The 21,912-nt window shown below is 52.5% G+C and overlaps 1 protein-coding gene across 19 annotated transcripts in view; it reads left to right on the top strand.

Annotated features, from left to right (window-relative positions):
• Positions 1-21,912, top strand: part of PCGF3 (polycomb group ring finger 3) — a 54,294-nt gene that overhangs the window by 25,969 nt on the left and 6,413 nt on the right. For 12 of the 19 annotated variants that reach the window (XM_042251796.2, XM_060417726.1, XM_042251794.2 and 9 more), the window contains one exon: positions 14,422-21,512. In XM_042251796.2, the coding sequence (XP_042107730.2) occupies positions 14,422-14,706 (285 nt within the window). In that variant the 3' untranslated portion in view covers positions 14,707-21,512. Of the gene's footprint in view, positions 1-5,286; positions 6,053-13,711; positions 13,821-14,421; positions 21,513-21,912 lie in introns of those variants that run through there. The other 7 variants (XM_042251791.1, XM_027971357.2, XM_027971353.2 and 4 more) reach the window with 4 other exon arrangements.

Raw genomic sequence — 21,912 nt, 5'->3', positions numbered from 1 at the left:
AGGAAGGGCCGGGAGGAAGGGAGCCGCGCCTCTCCTGACAGGAAGGGCCGGGAGGAAGGGAGCCTCTCTCTCCCTGACAGGAAGGGCCGGGAGGAAGGAGCCGGCGGGCTCCCCTGACAGGAAGGGCCGGGAGGAAGGGAGCCGGCGGGCTCTCCCCTGACAGGAAGGGCCGGGAGGAAGGGAGCCGGCGGGCTCTCCCCTGACAGGAAGGGCCGGGAGGAAGGGAGCCGGCGGGCTCTCCCCTGACAGGAAGGGCCGGGAGGAAGGGAGCCGCCTCTCCCCTGACAGGAAGGGCCGGGAGGAAGGGAGCTGGCCGCCTCTCCTGACAGGAAGGGCCGGGAGGAAGGGAGCCGGCGGGCTCTCCTGACAGGAAGGGCCGGGAGGAAGGGAGCCGGCCGCCTCCCCTGACAGGAAGGGCCGGGAGGAAGGGAGCCGGCCGCCTCTCTCCTGACAGGAAGGGCCGGGAGGAAGGGAGCCGCCTCTCCCCTGACAGGAAGGGCCGGGAGGAAGGGAGCCGGCGGGCTCTCCCCTGACAGGAAGGGCCGGGAGGAAGGGAGCCGGCCGCCTCTCCTGACAGGAAGGGCCGGGAGGAAGGGAGCCGGCGGGCTTTCCTGACAGGAAGGGCCGGGAGGAAGGGAGCCGGCCGCCTCTCTCCTGACAGGAAGGGCCGGGAGGAAGGGAGCCGCCTCTCCCCTGACAGGAAGGGCCGGGAGGAAGGGAGCCGGCGGGCTCTCCTGACAGGAAGGGCCGGGAGGAAGGGAGCCGCCTCTCCCCTGACAGGAAGGGCCGGGAGGAAGGGAGCCGCCTCTCCTGACAGGAAGGGCCGGGAGGAAGGGAGCCGGCCGCCTCTCTCCTGACAGGAAGGGCCGGGAGGAAGGAGCCTCTCTCCTGACAGGAAGGGCCGGGAGGAAGGGAGCCGGCGGGCTCTCCTGACAGGAAGGGCCGGGAGGAAGGGAGCCGGCCGCCTCTCTCCTGACAGGAAGGGCCGGGAGGAAGGGAGCCGGCGGGCTCTCCTGACAGGAAGGGCCGGGAGGAAGGAGCCGGCCGCCTCTCGTGACAGGAAGGGCCGGGAGGAAGGGAGCCTCCTCTCCTGACAGGAAGGGCCGGGAGGAAGGGAGCCGGCGGGCTCCCCCTGACAGGAAGGGCCGGGAGGAAGGGAGCCGGCGGGCTCCCCTGACAGGAAGGGCCGGGAGGAAGGAGCCGGCGGGCTCTCCCCCTGACAGGAAGGGCCGGGAGGAAGGGAGCCGCGGGCTCTCCCCTGACAGGAAGGGCCGGGAGGAAGGGAGCCGGCGGGCTCTCCCCCTGACAGGAAGGGCCGGGAGGAAGGGAGCCGGCCGCCTCTCCTGACAGGAAGGGCCGGGAGGAAGGAGCGGCCGCCTCTCCCCTGACAGGAAGGGCCGGGAGGAAGGGAGCCGGCGGGCTCTCCTGACAGGAAGGGCCGGGAGGAAGGAGCCGGCCGCCTCCCTGACAGGAAGGGCCGGGAGGAAGGGAGCCGGCGGGCTCTCCTGACAGGAAGGGCCGGGAGGAAGGAGCCGCCTCCCCTGACAGGAAGGGCCGGGAGGAAGGAGCCGCGCCTCTCCTGACAGGAAGGGCCGGGAGGAAGGGAGCGGGCTCTCCCCTGACAGGAAGGGCCGGGAGGAAGGAGCCGGCCGCCTCTCCTGACAGGAAGGGCCGGGAGGAAGGGAGCCGGCGGGCTCTCCCCTGACAGGAAGGGCCGGGAGGAAGGGAGCCTCCTCTCTCCTGACAGGAAGGGCCGGGAGGAAGGGAGCCGGCGGGCTCCCCTGACAGGAAGGGCCGGGCTCCCCTGACAGGAAGGGCCGGGAGGAAGGGAGCCGGCGGGCTCTCCTGACAGGAAGGGCCGGGAGGAAGGAGCGGCCGCCTCTCTCCTGACAGGAAGGGCCGGGAGGAAGGGAGCCGCCTCTCCCCTGACAGGAAGGGCCGGGAGGAAGGGAGCCGGCGGGCTCTCCTGACAGGAAGGGCCGGGAGGAAGGGAGCCGGCCGCCTCTCTCCTGACAGGAAGGGCCGGGAGGAAGGGAGCCTCCTCTCTCCTGACAGGAAGGGCCGGGAGGAAGGGAGCCGGCGGGCTCTCCTGACAGGAAGGGCCGGGAGGAAGGGAGCCGGCCGCCTCTCTCCTGACAGGAAGGGCCGGGAGGAAGGAGCCGGCGGCTCCCCTGACAGGAAGGGCCGGGAGGAAGGAGCCGGCGGGCTCCCCTGACAGGAAGGGCCGGGAGGAAGGAGCCGGCGGGCTCTCCCCTGACAGGAAGGGCCGGGAGGAAGGGAGCCGGCGGGCTCTCCCCTGACAGGAAGGGCCGGGAGGAAGGGAGCCGGCGGGCTCTCCCCTGACAGGAAGGGCCGGGAGGAAGGGAGCCGGCGGGCTCTCCCCCTGACAGGAAGGGCCGGGAGGAAGGGAGCCGGCGGGCTCTCCCCTGACAGGAAGGGCCGGGAGGAAGGGAGCCGGCGGGCTCTCCCCTGACAGGAAGGGCCGGGAGGAAGGGAGCCGGCCGCCTCTCCTGACAGGAAGGGCCGGGAGGAAGGAGCGGCCGCCTCTCCCCTGACAGGAAGGGCCGGGAGGAAGGAGCCGGCCGCCTCTCCTGACAGGAAGGGCCGGGAGGAAGGGAGCCGGCCGCCTCTCCCCTGACAGGAAGGGCCGGGAGGAAGGGAGCCGGCGGGCTCTCCCCTGACAGGAAGGGCCGGGAGGAAGGGAGCCGGCCGCCTCTCCTGACAGGAAGGGCCGGGAGGAAGGGAGCCGGCGGGCTCTCCTGACAGGAAGGGCCGGGAGGAAGGGAGCCGGCGGGCTCTCCCCTGACAGGAAGGGCCGGGAGGAAGGGAGCCGGCCGCCTCTCCTGACAGGAAGGGCCGGGAGGAAGGGAGCCGGCGGGCTCTCCTGACAGGAAGGGCCGGGAGGAAGGGAGCCGGCGGGCTCTCCTGACAGGAAGGGCCGGGAGGAAGGGAGCCGCCTCTCCCCTGACAGGAAGGGCCGGGAGGAAGGAGCCGGCCGGGCTCTCCCTGACAGGAAGGGCCGGGAGGAAGGAGCCGGCCGCCTCTCCTGACAGGAAGGGCCGGGAGGAAGGGAGCCGGCGGGCTCTCCTGACAGGAAGGGCCGGGAGGAAGGGAGCCGGCCGCCTCTCCTGACAGGAAGGGCCGGGAGGAAGGGAGCCGGCGGGCTCTCCTGACAGGAAGGGCCGGGAGGAAGGGAGCCGGCGGGCTCTCCCCTGACAGGAAGGGCCGGGAGGAAGGGAGCCGGCGGGCTCTCCCCTGACAGGAAGGGCCGGGAGGAAGGAGCCGGCCGCCTCTCCCCTGACAGGAAGGGCCGGGAGGAAGGGAGCCGGCCGCCTCTCCTGACAGGAAGGGCCGGGAGGAAGGGAGCCGGCGGGCTCTCCTGACAGGAAGGGCCGGGAGGAAGGGAGCCGGCCGCCTCCCCTGACAGGAAGGGCCGGGAGGAAGGGAGCGGCCGCCTCTCCTGACAGGAAGGGCCGGGAGGAAGGGAGCCGCCTCTCCCCTGACAGGAAGGGCCGGGAGGAAGGGAGCCGGCGGGCTCTCCCCTGACAGGAAGGGCCGGGAGGAAGGGAGCCGGCCGCCTCTCCTGACAGGAAGGGCCGGGAGGAAGGGAGCCGGCGGGCTCCCCTGACAGGAAGGGCCGGGAGGAAGGGAGCCGGCGGGCTCTCCCCTGACAGGAAGGGCCGGGAGGAAGGGAGCCGCCTCTCCTGACAGGAAGGGCCGGGAGGAAGGGAGCCGGCGGGCTCCCCTGACAGGAAGGGCCGGGAGGAAGGGAGCCGGCGGGCTCTCCTGACAGGAAGGGCCGGGAGGAAGGGAGCCGGCCGCCTCTCCTGACAGGAAGGGCCGGGAGGAAGGGAGCCGGCGGGCTCTCCTGACAGGAAGGGCCGGGAGGAAGGGAGCCGGCGGGCTCTCTCCTGACAGGAAGGGCCGGGAGGAAGGGAGCCGGCCGCCTCTCCTGACAGGAAGGGCCGGGAGGAAGGGAGCAGGTGGGCGCGTGGCCTGGGCCTTGGCCTGCTCTCCCCTCACAGAGACGGGCCGGGAGAAGGCACAGCCAGGATGGTCGTGTGCCAGTGGTTCTCTGAGTCTCCCCTCGACCGTTCTCCTCCTCCCGTTTCTCCTCCTTCTTCGTTTGGCTGCACAGCTTGTGGGATCTTAGTTTCTAGGGACTGAACCCGCGCCCTCAGCAATGAGAGCGCCGCCTTGCAACCGCTGGACGGCCGGGCACTTCCCTTCTATGGCTAATTGCCAGAGTGACCCCTACCCACTGCAGAATGCTTTAGGAACGAAACAGTTAGAGCAGATGTCTTCAGTGGGGAGTGGGGGGATGGCGTCTTCCACGCAAACTGCAGTGAAAATAGCCAGGACACAGCCTGCTGCTGGTGGCACTCACTGCCAGGGGTCAGGCGAGAATCACGGGGCCCTCCCAGCGATCCTGCTGGGAGTGCGATGGTGTCGCACCTCCCCGTCGCGGGCTTCTCTTAGCGCACCTTGACTTGGCGCCTGCAGTGGTCCTCACACGCCCTGATGGAACGGTTGTCTCATCAGCGTCAGAAAAAGAAAATGTCAGCCCTCAGTGTCACTCAGCGTGATTTGGGAGGTCCCGGCCCCGACAGTGAGGAGACGGGAACGTGAGCTGGGCGTGCTGTGACTCTCGGGCACACACCTGTGACTCAGCTCCTCGAGGTGCTGAGACCCCTTTTCCAGTGGTAGGACCAGCGTGTCAGAGTCAGAGGGTGGGTGGCTTTGTTCAGAAAATTAATAAGAACTTTAATGCAGCCTAGCAATAAATGTGAGACCAAAACAAAGACACCAGAACCTTCTGGAAGAACACAGAGAAAATTGCATAACTGGGTGTTCCTGGATGGAAGGTTGACCTTAGGATTCGAGTTCTCCCGAAATTAATCTCAGTGGTTGTGATTGTAATCAGTTTTATAAATAAGAAGGTAACCAACTGCTTCTGAAGCTCATCTGAAAGAGGAGAAAGTCAGCAATAGCCATGAGAACTTAGGGTCTTGGCTGTAGCAGAATATATGTGTAACACATCCGCACACACACATTACACATATAGGCTCCTTAGGAGACACTGAGATTCAGCTCCAGGCCATTGGAGTGAAACAAATCATGAGCTTTTTTAGTTTCCAGTGCTTATAAAAGCTGTGCTTCCACCGTATTGTGGTCTGTCAAGCGTGAGGCTTTGTTATATCTAAGAAACGTTGTTCAGTCCCTAAGTTGTGCCTGAGTCTTTCGCAGTCCCGTGGACTGTAACCCTCAAGGCTCCTCTGTCCATAGGATCTCCCAGGCACAAATACTACAGCCAGTTGCCGTCTCCTTCTCCAGGGGATCTTCCCAACCCAGGGATCGAGCCCACGTCTCGTGCATCTCCTGCATCACAGGCGGATTCTTTACCACTGAGCCACCCGGGAAGCCCTCAGCTCAGCTCAGTGCAGTGCAGTCGCTCAGTCGCGTCCAACTTTGTGCGACCCCATGAACCGCAGCACGCCAGGCCTCCCTGTCCATCACCAACGCCCGGAGTTCACTCAGACTCACGTCCATCGAGTCAGTGATGCCATCCAGCCATCTCATCCTCGGTTGTCCCCTTCACCTCCTGCCCCCAATCCCTCCCAGCATCAGAGTCTTTTCCAATGAGTCAACTCTTCGCATGAGGTGGCCAAAGTACTGGAGCTTCAGCTTCAACATCATTCCCTCCAAAGAACACCCAGGGCTGATCTCCTTTAGGATGGACTGGTTGGATCTCCTTGCAGTCCAAGGGACTCTCAAGAGTCTTCTCCAACACCACATTCAAAAGCATCAATTCTTCGGTGCTCAGCCTTCTTCACAGTCCAACTCTCACATCCATACATGACCACAGGAAAAACCATAGCCTTGACTAGACGGACCTTAGTCGGCAAAGTAATGTCTCTGCTTTTGAATATGCTATCTAGGTTGGTCATAACTTTCCTTCCAAGGAGTAAGCGTCTTTTAATTTCATGGCTGCAGTCACCATCTGCAGTGATTTTGGAGCCCCAAAAAATAAAGTCTGACATTTTCTGCTGTTCCCCCGTCTATTTCCCATGAAATGATGGGACCAGATGCCATGATCTTCGTTTTCTGAATGTTCAGCTTTAAGCCAACTTTTTCACTCTCCACTTTCACTTTCATCAAGAGGCTTTTGAGTTCCTCTTCACTTTCTGCCATAAGGGTGGTCTCATCTGCATATCTGAGGTTACTGATATTTCTCCCGGCAATCTTGAGTCCAGCTTGTGCTTCTTCCAGTCCAGCGTTTCTCATGATGTACTCTGCATAGAAGTTAAATAAGCAGGGTGACAATATACGGCCTTGACGTACTCCTTTTCCTGTTTGGAACCAGTCTGTTGTTCCATGTCCAGTTCTAACTGTTGCTTCCTGACCTGCATACAGATTTCTCAAGAGGCAGGTCAGGTGCTCTGGTATTCCCATCTCTCTCAGAATTTTCCACAGTTAATTGTGATCCACACAGTCAAAGGCTTTGGCATAGTCAATAAAGCAGAAATAGATGTTTTTCTGGAACTCTCTTGCTTTTCCATGATCCAGCAGATGTTGGCAATTTGATCTCTGGTTCCTCTGCCTTTTCTAAAACCAGCTTGAACATGAGGAAGTTCTTGGTTCACGTGTTGCTGAAGCCTGGCTTGGAGAATTTTGAGCATTACTTTACTAGCATGTGAGATGAGTGCAGGGAAGCCGTCAGGGGAAAAAAAAAATAAGGTACATTCCTTAATTAAAAGATACTTTATTGCCAAACAATGCTAGCCATCATCTACCACAAACATTCAATTCATAAAAAACGCAGTATCTGTGAAGTGCAATAAAGCAAAGTTTGCCTATATATATTTTCTGTCATTTTGCAGCTCAGTGGTAAAGACCCTGTCTGCAGTGCAGGAGATGCACAAGACGTGGGTTTGATCCCTGGCCTGGGAAGATCCCCTGGAGAAGGAAATGGCAACTCACTCCAGTATTCTTGCCTAGGATATCCCATGGACAGAGGAGCCTGGCGGGCTACACTCTGTAAGGTTGAAGAGAGTCGGATACTACTGAGCAACTAGGCACACATACGTATATAAACACTGGGGTGCGGGACACCTCCCCGGGGGTCCACGTCTCCGCCTTTCTGGGCTCTGAGAGTTACCTCCTGTTGGACTCGGAGGTCTTGCTGCGGTCTGGGTCAGGCTGCTGACCCAGCCTCTTCAGGTGCAGGGTGGGCCATCTTGTTAACCCCTGTTCTGTCAGTTTTAAACCTCCAGTGTTTATCTTTATTGTTACTAAATTTTGCCTTTTTTATCACAAACATGCCAAAAAGGTGTCTGTGTGATTGGCTGCTTTCAGAAGAGCCAGCAGGCTGTCTCGGGAACGGGGGAACGGGCCCCACTGCGCCCCTTTGGAGGCCACAAGTCCACGCCAGGCTGAGCCTCGTGCGCTGGTCTGTTGTTGGCCCCAAGAAAGGTAGGGCAGGGGTGGCCTTGGCCCGAGAGGGGCCTGCTGGGGCCCCCAGGCGTGAGGAGCAGGGGTGGGGTGGGCCCCCCAGGTGTGAGGAGCCGGGGCAGGGCAGGCCCCCCAGGCGTGAGGAGCCGGGGTGGGGTGGGCCCCCCAGGCGTGAGGAGCAGGGGCGGGGTGGGGCGGCCAGGCTGGAGCCTGGGGTGGGCGGGGACCGGGCGGCAGGGCTTTGGGCAGGTGGTGGTGCAGGTGCCCAGGGACGCACTCGAAGGCAAACCTGGGGGACTTGCTGAGCTCTCCCGACCTGGGCCCTGAGTCTCCATGTTTACGATGTAGCCACAAACCACAGACACCGACAAACAGGCGTCTTTGCGCAGTCCCCTTTCCTCGGTTAGAAGTGCCTTCTGAGGTGGTATTTGAGGTGCGCCATGGGGCCACTTCCTCCGGTTGCCATGGTACGTGGCGCTGCGGTGGGCGCTGTGGTGTGTCCTGGGCGCTTGCATGGCTCAGGCCTCGGAACAAGCATTCTGCTGTTCCCTGTCTGGTGTTCTGACTATTCCAGTCCTCACAGACTCCTGGGTGCTGGCCTTGGTCTTCCTGGCACATCTCCACGCGCTGTTCGTGCCAGACTCCGGGGTCTGTGATCTGTTTCATTGCCCGTCCGCCTCCAGCTCCTGGGGCAGCCCTTGGTTCCTTCACACGCAGATTCTTGCTGTGTTCATGGGTGTGTGTTGCATGTTCTGATGTAATCATTTCACAGGAACTGTATGTATCTGTTTTGCTTTGGTATCAAGGGGAGACGTCTCAGAGCTGAAGATAGTCTCTCTCTCCCATTTTTATTCTCTAGGAAAGTTTGTATAAGATTGAGAACATCCATTTTATTGAATATTTTGTTTAAACTTCCCATGAAGCCATCAGATCTTAGCTGTGAAAAAAAGAGAAGTGAAAAGCAAAGGAGAAAAAGAAGCATCTGAATGCAGAGTTCCAAAGAATAGCAAGGAGAGATAAGAAAGCCTTCCTCAGCGATCAGTGCAAAGAAATAGATGAAAACAACAGAATGGGAAAGACTAGAGATCTCTTCAAGAAAATTAGAGATACCAAGGGAACATTTCATGCAAAGATGGGCTTGATAAAGTACAGAAATGAAATGGTGTGGACCTAACAGAAGCAGAAGATATTAAGAAAAGGTGGCAAGAATACACAGAAAAACTGTACAAAAAAGATCTTCACAACCAAGATAATCACAATGGTATGATCACTCACCTAGAGACAGACATCCTGGAGTGTGAAATCAAGTGGGCCTTAGAAAGCATCACTGCGAACAAAGGTAGTGGAGGTGATGGAATTCCAGTTGAGCTGTTTCAAATCCTGAAGGATGATGCTATGAAAGTGCTGCACTCAATATGCCAGCACATTTGGAAAACTCAGCAGTGGCCACAGGACTGGAAAAGGTCAGTTTTCATTCCAGCCCCAAAGAAAGGCAATGCCAAAGAATGCTCAAACTACCGCACAATTGCACTCATCTCACACGCTAGTAAAGTAATGCTCAAAATTCTCTAAGCCAGGCTTCAGCAACACGTGAACCATGAACCTCCTGATGTTCAAGCTGGTTTTAGAAAAGGCAGAGGAACCAGAGATCAAATTGCCAACATCTGCTGGATCATGGAAAAAGCAAGAGAGTTCCAGAAAAACATCTATTTCTGCTTTATTGACTATGCCAAAGCCTTTGACTGTGTGGATCACAATTAACTGTGGAAAATTCTGAGAGAGATGGGAATACCAGAGCACCTGACCTGCCTCTTGAGAAATCTGTATGCAGGTCAGGAAGCAACAGTTAGAACTGGACATGGAACAACAGACTGGTTCCAAATAGGAAAAGGAGTACGTCAAGGCCGTATATTGTCACCCTGCTTATTTAACTTCTATGCAGAGTACATCATGAGAAACGCTGGACTGGAAGAAGCACAAGCTGGACTCAAGATTGCCGGGAGAAATATCAGTAACCTCAGATATGCAGATGAGACCACCCTTATGGCAGAAAGTGAAGAGGAACTCAAAAGCCTCTTGATGAAAGTGAAAGTGGAGAGTGAAAAAGTTGGCTTAAAGCTGAACATTCAGAAAACGAAGATCATGGCATCTGGTCCCATCACTTAATGGGCAATAGATGGGGAAACCGTGGAAACAGTGTCAGACTTTATATTGGGGGGGGGTCCAAAATCCCTGCAGATTGTGACTGCAGCCATGAAATTAAGAGACACTTACTCCTTGGAAGGAAAGTTATGACCAACCTAGATAGCATATTCAAAAGCAGAGACATTACTTTGCTGACTAAGGTCCGTCTAGTCAAGGCTATGGTTTTTCCTGTGGTCATGTATGGATGTGAGAGTTGGACTGTGAAGAAGACTGAGCACCGAAGAATTGATGCTTTTGAATGTGGTGTTGGAGAAGACTCTTGAGAGTCCCTTGGACTGCAAGGAGATCCAACCAGTCCATCCTAAAGGAGATCAGCCCTGGGTGTTCTTTTGGAAGGAATGATGCTGAAGCTGAAACTCCAGTACTTTGGCCACCTCATGCGAAGAGTTGACTCATTGGAAAAGACTTTGATGCTGGGAGGGATTGGGGGCAGGAGGTGAAGGGGACGACCGAGGATGAGATGGCTGGATGGCATCACTGACTCGATGGACGTGAGTCTGAGTGAACTCCGGGAGATGGTGATGGACAGGGAGGCCTGGCGTGCTGCGGTTCGTGGGGTCGCACAGAGTTGGACACGACTAAGTGACTGAACTAACTAGGAAGATCTTAAATTATGTTAAATTTGCTTAATGATTTTCATCCTACTCGAATCTTTTGTTTCTTTTTAAGATTATTTGATAAGTTATGTTTTTTCTAGGAAAGTTTGTACTTGGACTTAGGTTTTCACAGAATTCTTTTGTCTGTCGTTGGGCTTTGCAAGTGCCTGGTTATTTCTCCATTGCTCTTCCTAGTATCCCACTGGTGTCTTCTGCTTTTTTGGTCGTTCTTGCCAGAGATAGAGCCACATTCTTTTCTGTTAATCATTTCTTTCTGCTCTGTGTTCCCTCTTGTTCCTTTTCTACTTTCTTGAGTTGAACATTCTTTAATATATGCATTGGAAATTTTGAACATCAAATCTTACAAACAAGGTGGCAGTAATCAAAACATTGTGTTGCAGGTGTTAAGGTAGATTTTTTAATCCTTGTGGAGTGTGGAAATAAGCCCTTAGATTCAAGGTCATTTGGTTCCAGCACAGGTGCCATGACCCTTCCTGAGGAAAGAACAGTGTCTTGGATGGTGCTGGGACAGCTGTACACCGGCATGCAGAAGACTCCCCCACGCCCCGGCCTCTCGCGACGTGGAAAGAAAGTGAAAGTCATGCAGAAGATTCCCCCACGCCCCCACCTCTCATGACGTGGATGACGTGGATAGAAAGTGAAAGTCGTGCAGAAGATTCCCCCACGCCCCCACCTTTCACGACGTGGATGACGTGGATAGAAAGTGAAAGTCGTACAGAAGACTCCCCCACGCCCCTGCCTCTCGCGACGTGGATAGAAAGTGAAAGTCACTCAGTTGCACCCAACTCTCTGCGACCCCGTGGACTATATAGTCTGTGGAATTCTCCAGGCCAGAATTCTGGAGTGGGTAGCCTTCTCCTTTTCCAGGGGATCTTCCCAACTCAGGGATCGAACCCAGGTCTCCTGCATTGCAGGTGGATTCTTTACCAACTGATCTGTCAGGGAAGCCCAAGTTAACTCAAAATGTAAGGGCTCAAACCTGGAAACTTTGCGGGAAAACACAAGAGAAACTCTTTAGCTTCTTGGGTTAGGCTTGTAGTTCTCAAATCCAGAACCGAGAACACAACTCAGGAAAGGAAACTGATGAAAGAAAATTCATCAGATGAAGAAACACGGCTCCTGGGGCTCCCTGGAAGTCCAGTGGCTGAGATTCTACGTTTCCCCTGTGAGGCACAGGTCAGCTACTGGTCAGGGAGCTGAGATCCCTCAAGCCATATGGTGCAGCCAAAAGGAGTTGCTGCTCTTTAGAAGACACTACCGAGAAAAGTTTTAAAAGCCGCAGACTGGGAGAAGATACTAGCAAAGGACATTCCTGAAAAGGACTTTTATCTAGAATATGTAGCTCTTAACTCAGTAAGAAGATGAACAGTCCAGTTAACCAAGTGGCAGACATTTCATCAGAGAGCAAATCCAAGTGTTTAACAGTTACATTCCCTGGTGGCTCAGCTGGTAAAGAATCTGCCTGCAGTGTGGGAGACCTCGGTTCCATCCCTGGGTTGGGAAGATCCCCTGGAGAAGGGAAGGGCTACCCAGTCCAGTGTTCAGGCCTGGAGGATTCCATGGACAGAGGAGCCTGGCAGGCTACAGTCCGTGGGGTCTCAAAGAGTCAGATTTGACTGAGCAGCTTTCACTAATAGTCACAAGAAAATGTGTTCAACATCATTAGTCATTAGGAAAATACAAATTAAAGCCATAATGAAATAGCATTTTACACTCAGCAAGATGGCTGCAATCCAAAAAGTGGTGACAGGTGTTAGCAAGGAGGCGGGGAAGTGGGTCAGCGAGGCAAGGCGCTGCCGTGCACTCGAGTCTCCGCACTTGACCGTGTGGAAGAAGTCAGGCGGGGCGACTGTGCTGCGTGATCCCATCTGTAGGCCATCCAGGAGAGGCTGGTCCACAAGCGCAGGCCAGGGGTGGCTGGGGCGGATTGACCACCAAAGCCGCGAGGGTCTTTATAAGGTGGTGGGTCTGACCTCAGACTGGGTGGCGTGGTGGTTGCGCAACTCTTAAGTTGGCTGAAAATTACTGGATTGTAGTCTTAAAACATGAATGTAAATTGTACTGCAGTGAAGCCGCTAAAAAGTTACAGACGTGCTTTTAACTTAGTGTATTTAAATAGGTAATGCATTTGGGGACTTCCTCGTGGTTCAGTGGCTAAGACTCCCCTGCAGGGGGCCTGGGTTCAATCCCTGGTCTGGGAAATAAGGTCCTGCATGTGGTCCAGTGTGGTCGTACGGTCCAGAGGGCAGTGCTGCGTGAGAGGGTTATGTGTTACTGTCCTGAATCCTGCTTCATAGGGGTACGCTTTGTGGCCATGCCTGTGTTTGCACAGCCCAGGCTTCCCAGAGTCCTGTGCAGCTCTGCGCCCCCTCCTCCCTGGGGGCCCACCCCACGGCCTCCTGCTCTTGCTGTTGGGGGGCCTGTGCCGGCTTTCTCTGGCCGACCTCTGCATTTTTTAAAAGTCCAGAATAAACGCGAGTCTCCTGCCGCCTGGGCGCCTCCTTAGCCCCAGCCAGGCCGTCTGCTTCCGGGTCTTTCTTCTTGGGCTGCCGCGTCTCGTCTCTCATGCTTCTGCTCTGCCTTCGTTTGCGGGCGGCGGCGCCCCGCTTCCTCGCTCAGCTAGTGTAGCTCTCCCTCTGGCAGAGCTCAGCGCCTGAGCGCCAGCCCCTCGTGCAGGCACGCCCAGCCCCCTGGGCCTGGGTCCCCTGTGCGCCAAGGGGTGCAGGTTCCCTCTGGTTTCCTTCCTGGAGTTGAGGTGTAACGTCTTGCATCATTTGGGGGGGCCCTTCTGCCTTCATTTTCTCTCTTTCCCCTGGTCTCTGGTGATTTTCAGACTCTGTGGTCTGTCTGCATGCGTCTTACCTTTCCTTTGTTTTCTTATTTTAATTGATACCTTTGTGTCTATACTTCTTTTGGGTAATTTGCTCACATTGATCTTTCAGAAAATTGATCTGCGTTCAGCTGAAACTAATCTGTGGTTTGACCATCCATTGAGTTTCTAATTTGAATGAATATGTTTTTTATTTTTAGAAGTTATATTTGAGTATCTTTCATACCTGCCTGTTCTTTATTCATGGTGTTATATTTTTTAATTCCTTCTTTCGTATCTAATAATTTTAGACGTGTATGTTTCAGGTATTAGTGACTCTCTTGTTTGAGTCTGGGGGGTCTATTTTTCTGGCACACCCTAACCATTCCTGGAGGAAGCCTCACCCCTGAGCGAGGCGAGGCGTCTCAGGTGGGGCCAGCTCAGCAGTGCAGCGTGGCCAGGCTGTCCCTCCACTGCGTCTGCGTCCGGAGTCCCCTTGCTTAGTGTGTTGTCTTGAAGTTTCTTGTCACACGCTGAGGACTCTGGCCCACTGAACTCTTGATCTCCTGAAAGGCAGCCGTGAGCTTGAGACTCTGACCCACTGAACTCTTGATCTCCTGAAAGGTAGCTGGCCGAGCATGCTGCCTCCTGGTGTCCCGCCCTGGATGTGGGGTCCGTGGTGCCGCCATGTGTGATGTCTTTGCTGAGTCCCCCGCCTTCTAGTGAGCTGGATGCGTGTGAGTGCCCCTTGGTGGCCCTTCTGGGGGTGGGCCGTGGCGCCTGCCTTGTGATGCATTTCCTCCTCGTTCTTGCGGGACACCTGGCCTCTGTGGCGCTGCGTGTGTGTCCCGCCGGCTAGAGCTTTTACAACAGGATTTCCGCCTTTCTCAGTTTATCTCTGAGGCCAGCATGTACTGCCACAATAAGTAAATAATTCTCGGGTTTGCTTTATTTATTTATTTTGTTAGTTAGTTAGTTAGTTAGTTCTCCCATTTCTTCTATTTATTTTTTTTTTAATTTTTATTTTTACTTTTATTTTACTTTACAATACTGTATTGGTTTTGCCATACATTGACATGAATCCGCCACGGGTGTACATGATGGGGTTTACTTTAACTGTATTAATAAAACAGAATTAATAATGTTAGGTTGTTTTTCACAAAATGGCAAAAATAAACAGATTTTAAGGTAGTGTGTTTAGGTCAAAACAGATTTATGATTTCCAAAACGTCTGCAGCCTTAGACTGAACGGGATCGGTAGAGGCTGAGAGAGCCTCCAGGGAGCAGCCCCGTGGCGACCCTCGGTGCACCTCCCCAGCTGAGCCCTCTCTTTTGCAGGTGAGCATCTGTCTGGAGTGCAACAGCAGCAAACTGCGGGGCTTAAAGCGAAAATGGATCCGCTGCTCAGCCCAGGCCACAGTCCTGCATCTGAAGAAGTTCATTGCCAAAAAACTTAACCTCTCGTCTTTCAACGAGGTAAACGGGAACTGTGACGAGTCACTTCTTATCTGTAGAAGCGACCCTTCAGAAGTTCTTTGGGTTTGTTTGCTTTTTACAGTTTTGCTTGGAGATTTTCAAGCAGGAAAAACAGTCTTGTGTGTTGCCTACTCCCAGTTAGTGTGATAGTAGGTAGTGGTTAGGGCAGTGGAGGCCCAGAGCCCATGAACGTGGAGGCTACGGCTAAGAGAAGAGGAAGTGCCATCGGGGTGGCAGGGAGATACATTACAGGTGCTCACCACAAGAGAGAGTCTGGACTTTAATTTCACAAACAGATGGATGAGAGTGGATAGAATGGGTGGGTTGACAGAGGATACTTCCAAGTTCTGATGAATGCTGAGACTAAAAGAAAACCTGTGCTTTAGTGTGCAGAGCAGGGCGGTCCCAGAGGGAGAGCGAGCATGCTCGCTAGAGGTGTCGGACGCCCTCCTGAGGGCATTCGCTTCTGCTCAAGCGTGGCTTGTCCGCAGGAGCTGGCCGTGCAGAAGCGTCAGGAAAAGGCACTGTGGGATGTAAAGCCAGGGACTCATGATGAAAACAGCCCTCAGGCTGCGAGGAAAGTGGTGTCGCGGTCCAGAAAAAGAGGCAGGAGAGGCCAGTTGGGGAGAGTCTGGCAGAAGCCCCAGGAGAGCAGGCCAGTGAGAACAGAGAGAGGAGGCCAGCTCCTGAGGCGCGTGTCAGAGAAGAGTGGGGTGGACGTGGCCCCATGGAGCTGTGTCCACACCCCAACCCCACAACCTGTAATCGTGATCTGTTAGGAAAAAAGCTCTGTCAAGGTGTAATGAAGCTAAGGGTCTTTAGATGGAATGACCCTGGGTTGACCCTAAACCCAACGGCATGTGCCCGTACAAACGTGAGGCAGAGGGAAATACGAGACACACAAAGAGGAGAAGACGGTGTGAAGGTGGAGATGTGGTCGGGGTGATGTGGCCACAAGCCGAGGGAGGCCTGGAGGCCCCAGAAGCTGGTCTAGTTTCTTCTTGGTGCCTGTAGCAAAATGTTAGAGGAGAGGGGTGGATTCAAGAAAGAGCTGCCAAACAGAGAGGGGCCTACAGCCCATGGAGTCTGCAGAAAGACGGTAATAGTAGGAATCCGACTGTTAGGAAACACTCCAGAGAGAAGGCCAAGTGTGTAGCTGTTCACCCTTTTGCTAAAGGGTTTAGTTGCTTGACTCACGGTGGCTCAGCTGTCTCATGGGAGGAGGAGAGAGAGGAGTTACCCGCGAGAGATCCACAGAGGATTTTCATGTCAGTGGCCTGGATCTGGGACATACCCGGGAGACCCACAGTGTTTTTAAGAATGTGGTATCGGCAGAACCACCACCAACTTGGGCTGAAGGGGACAGAAACAGGAAGAAATGAGAGAAGGCTATCAGACTTCCAAAATCCTACCAGCAGGAAATAGGCTGGGAAGAGCTGCTCAGCTGCCAAGGTGAGCAACCCCAGAGGGTAAGGCCAACACGGACCCAAGAGAGCGGAACCTCGACCCGCAGTGATGCGTTCTCAGATCTTGAGACCAGATGGAATTTCCATACTGGATTTCAGATGTTATGGAGACCAGTGATGTCTTTATGCCTTCTAATATCTCTCCCTTTTGGACTAAGAATACCTATCCTGTCCCACACTTGGATTTTGGAAGCAAATAATGTGTTTTCTAGTTTCACGGATCCACAGCTAGAGAGGAATTTTTCCTCAGGATGAATCATACTCAGAGTCTCACCCATAGCTGATTCCTGTGATGTAGAAAATAAGCCCTGAGACTTTGGACTGATGGTGTGAAGATGAGATTTGGGGATCTGGAGTTGATGCTAGAGTGGCTTGAGCCTCTTTGAGCTAAAAAAAATGCATGCAGGGTGGATGTGGGTTTTATGGGGTCAGAGGGCAGACTTGTAGTAGGTTAAGTGGTGACCCTGCAAAATACATTCCCTCTGTAACCTGAGACCATCTGAATACATCTTTATTTGAAAAAAGGTCTTTGTAGACATGCAGAGGCTGTTGGAGTGAAGAGACCTCCTGGATTATCCAGGCAGGCCGTAAATCCAGGGACTGGTATCCTTAGAAGAGCAGACACAAATTGTCTCAGTAGATTTTAAAGGATGTTACACAAAGTGTCTTCTCAAACCACAGCTGCATGAGGTTGGAAATCAATAACCAAAGGAAAGCTGGGAAATTCACAAAATTGTGGAAATTAAGCAACCAGTGGATCAAAGGAGAAATCAAAGAGTGATTAGAAAATACTTAGAGACAAAAAAAATAAGAATCCAACATACCAAAACTAATGATGTGTTGAAAGCAGTGCTAAGGGGGAGGCTTATAGCTGTAAACACAGTGAAACCAACGAAGATCTCAAATCAACAGACTCAGTTTACAACGTAAGGGTCTAGAAGAAGACTAAGCTAAGCCTAAAGCTAGCAGAAAGAAAAGAAAATAAGGGTTAGAGCAGAAATAAAATGGAGAATAGATGACAGACAAGACCAACAGCTTTTCAGAAAGATCGGCAGTATTGACAGACTCTGAGCCAGAGGGACTAAGAAAGAGGGCTTGAGTCATGTCAGCTGAAACGGAAGTCGGGAATCACTGCTGCTGAATCTTCAGATGCAGATTTTCAGAGAGCACTCTGAGCAGTTGTATGCCAGCAGATTGGATGACCTAGATGAGATGGACAGATGCCTAGAAACACAAAGCCTACCACGACAGTCACAAAGAAATAAGAAATTTGAATAGACCTGTAACTGGTAAGGAGATTGAATCACCAGTCAGAAAATCTTGCAACAACAAAAAAAGTCCTGGACCTGATGGCGTCCCTGAATTCTACCAAGCATTTAAAAAGCTAGTGTCAATCCTTCTCAAACTTTTCTAAAAGGTTGAGGAGGAGGACCACTTCCTAACTCATTTCATGATTTCAGCATAACCCTGAGAAAGCCAGATAGAGGCACTACGAGGACACTGCACACTATCCCTTGTTAACATAGATGCAGAAAATCCTCCACAAAATAGTGATAAACAGAATTCAACATGTTAAAAGGATTTACACACCATACCTAAGTGGGCTTCAAGGGATTAGCTCTGATAGAGTGCCTGAAGAACTATGGATGGAGGTTTGTGACATTGTATAGGAGGCAGTGATCAAGACCATCCGCAAGAAAAAGGAATGCAGAAAGGCAAAATGGCTGTCTAAGGAGGCCTTACAAATAGCTATGAAAAGAAGAGAGGCTAAAGGCAAAGAAGAAAAGGAAAGATATACCCATCTGAATGCAGAGTTCCAAAGAATAGCAAGGAGAGATAAGAAAGCCTTTCTCAGTGATCAATGCAAAGAAAAAGAGGAAAACAATAGACTGGGAAAGACTAGAGATCTGTTCAAGAAAATTAGAGATACCAAGGGAACATTTCATGTAAAGATGGGCATGATAAAGGACAGAAATGGTATGGACCAAACAGAAGCAGAAGGTATTAAGCAGAGGTGGCAAGAACACACAGAAGAACTATACAACAAAGATCTTCATGACCCAGATAACCACAAAGGTGTAATCACTCACCTAGAGCCAGATATCCCGGAATGCAGAGTCAAGTGGGCCTTAGGAAGCACAACCAAAGCACGGACAAACCTAGTGGAGGTGATGGAATTCCAGCTGAGGCATTTCAGGCCCTGAAAGACTGGCTGTGAGTGCTGCACTCAACATGCCAGAAGTTTTGGAAAACTCAGCAGTGGCCACAGGACTGGAAAAGGTCAGTTTTCATTCCAGTCCCAAAGAAAGGCAATGCCAAAGGATGCTCAAACTACCGCACAATTGTACTCATCTCATAGGCTAGCAAAGTAATGCTCAAAATTCTCCAAGCCAGGCTTCAACAGTACATGATCCATGAACTTCCAGATGTTCAAGCTGGATTTGGAAAAGGCAGAGGAACCAGACAGAGTTCAAATTGCCAACATCCCTTGGATCATCAAGAAAGCAAGAGAATTTCAGAAAAAAAAAAATCTGCTTTGTTGACTACACCAAAACCTTTGACTGTGTGGATCACAACAAAATGTGGAAAATTCTTCAAGAGATGGGAATACCAGACCACCTTACCTGCCTCCTGAGAAATCGGAATGCAGGTCAAGAAGCAACAATTAGAACCGGGCATGGAACAAAGAACTGGTTCCACACTGGGAAAGAAGTACATCAAGGCTGTATATTATCACCCAGCTTACATGAGAAATGCTGGGCTGGATGAAACACAAGCTGGAATCAGGATTGCCAGGAGACACATCAGTAACCTCAGATACGCAGATGACCACCCTAATGGCAGAGTGAAGAAGAACTAAAGAGCCTCTTGATGAAAGTGAGAGAGGAGAGTGAAAAAGCTGGCTTAAAACTCAACATTCAGAAAACTAAGATCATGGCCTCTGGGCCCATCACTTCATGGCTAATAGACAGGGAAACAGTGGACACAGTGAGAGACTTTATCTTCTTGGGCTCCAAAATCACTGCAGATGGTGACTGCAGCCATGAAATTAAAAGATGCTTGCTCCTTGGAAGAAAAGCTATGACGAACCTAGACAGCATATTAAAAAGCAGAGACATTACTTTGCCGACAAAGGTCCGTCTAGTCAAAGCTGTGGTTTTTCCTGTGGTCATGTATGGATGTGAGAGTTGGACTGTAAAGAAAGCTGAGCGCCGAAGAATTGATGCTTTTGAACTGTGGTGTTGGAAAAGACTCTTGAGAGTCCCTTGGACTGCAAGGAGATCCAACCAGTCCATCCTAAAGGAAATAGGTCCTGAATATTCACTGGAAGGACTAATGCTGAAGCTGAAATTCCAATACTTTGGCCACCTGATACGAAGAACTGACTCATTTGGAAAGACTCCGATACTGGGAGGGATTGAAGGCAGGAAGAGAAGGGGACAACAGAGGATGAGACGGTTGGATGGCATCACCGACGCAATGGACATGAGTTTGAGTGAACTCCAGGAGCTGGCTGATGGACAGGGAAGCCTGGCCTGCTACAGTCCATGGGGTCGCAAAGAGTCATACACAACTGAGCGACTGAACTGAAGAGTGAGGAAGAAGAATATGTAGAAAACTCTAAAAATCCCGCAGAAAGACCCTGTCAGAACGAACCACAAGGTAGCAAAATGCAGAGTGGGCAGAGAAGTCAGATGCGTTTTTGTACATGAGCAATGAACAAGCTGAAAAGCAGATTATAAAGCTGAATACATTTATAATAGCGTCAAAGAGAATAATACCCTCAGCCATAAAGAGAGATTGAATTAGGTCATTTGTAGAGACGTGGATAGGCTTAAAGACTGTCATACAAAGTGAAGTGTCAGAGAAAACCAATATATTAACACACGTGTGTGTGGAATGTAGAAAAACGGTTCAGATGATGTCACCATGTGCAGAGCAGAAGTAGAGACACAAACATAGAGAACAAGCAAGGGCATCGCGAGAGGAAGGCTGGGGATGGAGTGAGTTGGGAGGCTGAGCTGGACACACGTGCGCTGCGGACGCTGCATGGGGGTCAGCAACTGATGAGGATGCTCTGTGCAGCTCAGAACCGTGCTCACCGCTCTGTGGCGGCACAAATGGGAAGGACGTCCAAATCAGAGCAGGCATGCACGCGCGCAGCTTACGCACTGTGCTGAACAGTAGGAACTAACACGCCGTTATAAAGTGACTACAGCCCAACAAAAATGGTTTCTAAAAATGAGATACTTAGGAATTAAGTTAACGAAGGGAGGGAAAGGCTCGTACAGTGAAAATTACAGAAAATGCTGAAAAAATGAAAGACAGAAGCAAGTGGAAACGTATACCGCATTCATGGACCAGAAGACTTATTGTTTAAAATGGTAGCATTACCCAAATGAACTACAGATTCAATAGAATTCCTGTCAAAATCCCAAAGATATTTCTTGCAGAAATAAAAATGCATCCTAATTTTTTTATGGATTCTTAACCCAGATGGTGACTGCAGCCATGAAATTAAAAGACACTTACTCCTTGGAAGGAAAGTTATGACCAACCTAGATAGCATATTCAAAAGCAGAGACATTACTTTGCCGACTAAGGTCCGTCTAGTCAAGGCTATGGTTTTTCCTGTGGTCACGTATGGATATGAGAGTTGGACTGTGAAGAAGGCTGAGCGCCAAAGAATTGATGCTTTTGAACTGTGGTGTTGGAGAAGACTCTTGAGAGTCCCTTGGACTGCAAGGAGATCCAACCAGTCCATCCTAAAGGAGATCAGCCCTGGGATTTCTTTGGAAGGAATGATGCTAAAGCTGAAGCTCCAGTACTTTGGCCACCTCATGCGAAGAGTTGACTCATTGGAAAAGACTCTGATGCAGGGAGGGATTGGGGGCAGGAGGTGAAGGGGACAACCGAGGATGAGATGGCTGGATGGCATCCCGGACTCGATGGATGTGAGTCTGAGTGAACTCCAGGAGTTGGTGATGGACAGGGAGGCCTGGCGTGCTGCGGTTCATGGGGTGGCGAAGAGTCGAACACGACTGAGCGACTGAACTGAACTGAAAGAACCCAAATAGCCAAAGCAACCTTGAAAAAGAACAAAACTGGAGGACTCAGCGCTTCCCGGTGCACTAGAGAGAGACACTGACCAAAACTGTGGTGCTGGCACCGAGAAAGACAGAGTGATGGAGCAGAGTGGAATAGATCCTCACACACCTGGTCCACTGACAAGGCCCTAAGACCCTCTGATGAGGAGAGGACAGCCTTTCAGCAGACGGTGCTGCGAAAACTGGATTCCCACGTACAAAAGAATGAAATTTGACCCTTACCTGACGCAGCATTCAAAACTCAACTCAGAGTGTATCAGGGACATAAATGTCAGCCCTGAAACAATAAAGCTCTTGAAACACAGGACAGAAACTTGGCACTCGGTCTGGCACTGATTGCTCGGATGGAATACCCAAGGAGCAGGAAGCAAAAGAAAAATTAGGCAATTCAAACTTCGTTGAATTGGAAAAAAAAAAAAAAGAAATTGTATGGAATGGAAGGAAATATTTAGAAATCATATATCTGACAAGTCTGTCCAGAATAGATGGACTATTTCTAAAGCTAAACACAAAAAACTCAGTTACACAATGAGCAGTGGACTTGGGTAGACATTTCTCCAGAGATGCACAAACGCCAGTAAGCACATGAAGACATACTTGCCATCACTAATCACGGGAGAAACGCAAGCCGGAACTGCGGTGAGACCTACCTCAAACCCCGTAGGGTGGCTACTGCAAAAATAAGGAGCAAGTGCTGGTGAGGATGTGGAGAAATCGGGACACTTGTGCACTGTTGATGGGGCATGAAATGGTGCACCACTGTGGAAAACACTGAGGAT

Source organism: Ovis aries, chromosome 6, assembly GCF_016772045.2.
Source record: "Ovis aries strain OAR_USU_Benz2616 breed Rambouillet chromosome 6, ARS-UI_Ramb_v3.0, whole genome shotgun sequence".
Classification (NCBI taxonomy): domain Eukaryota; kingdom Metazoa; phylum Chordata; class Mammalia; order Artiodactyla; family Bovidae; genus Ovis; species Ovis aries.
The sequence above is the reverse complement of the archived record's forward strand: the minus strand, read 5'-3'. Positions and strand labels throughout refer to the sequence as shown.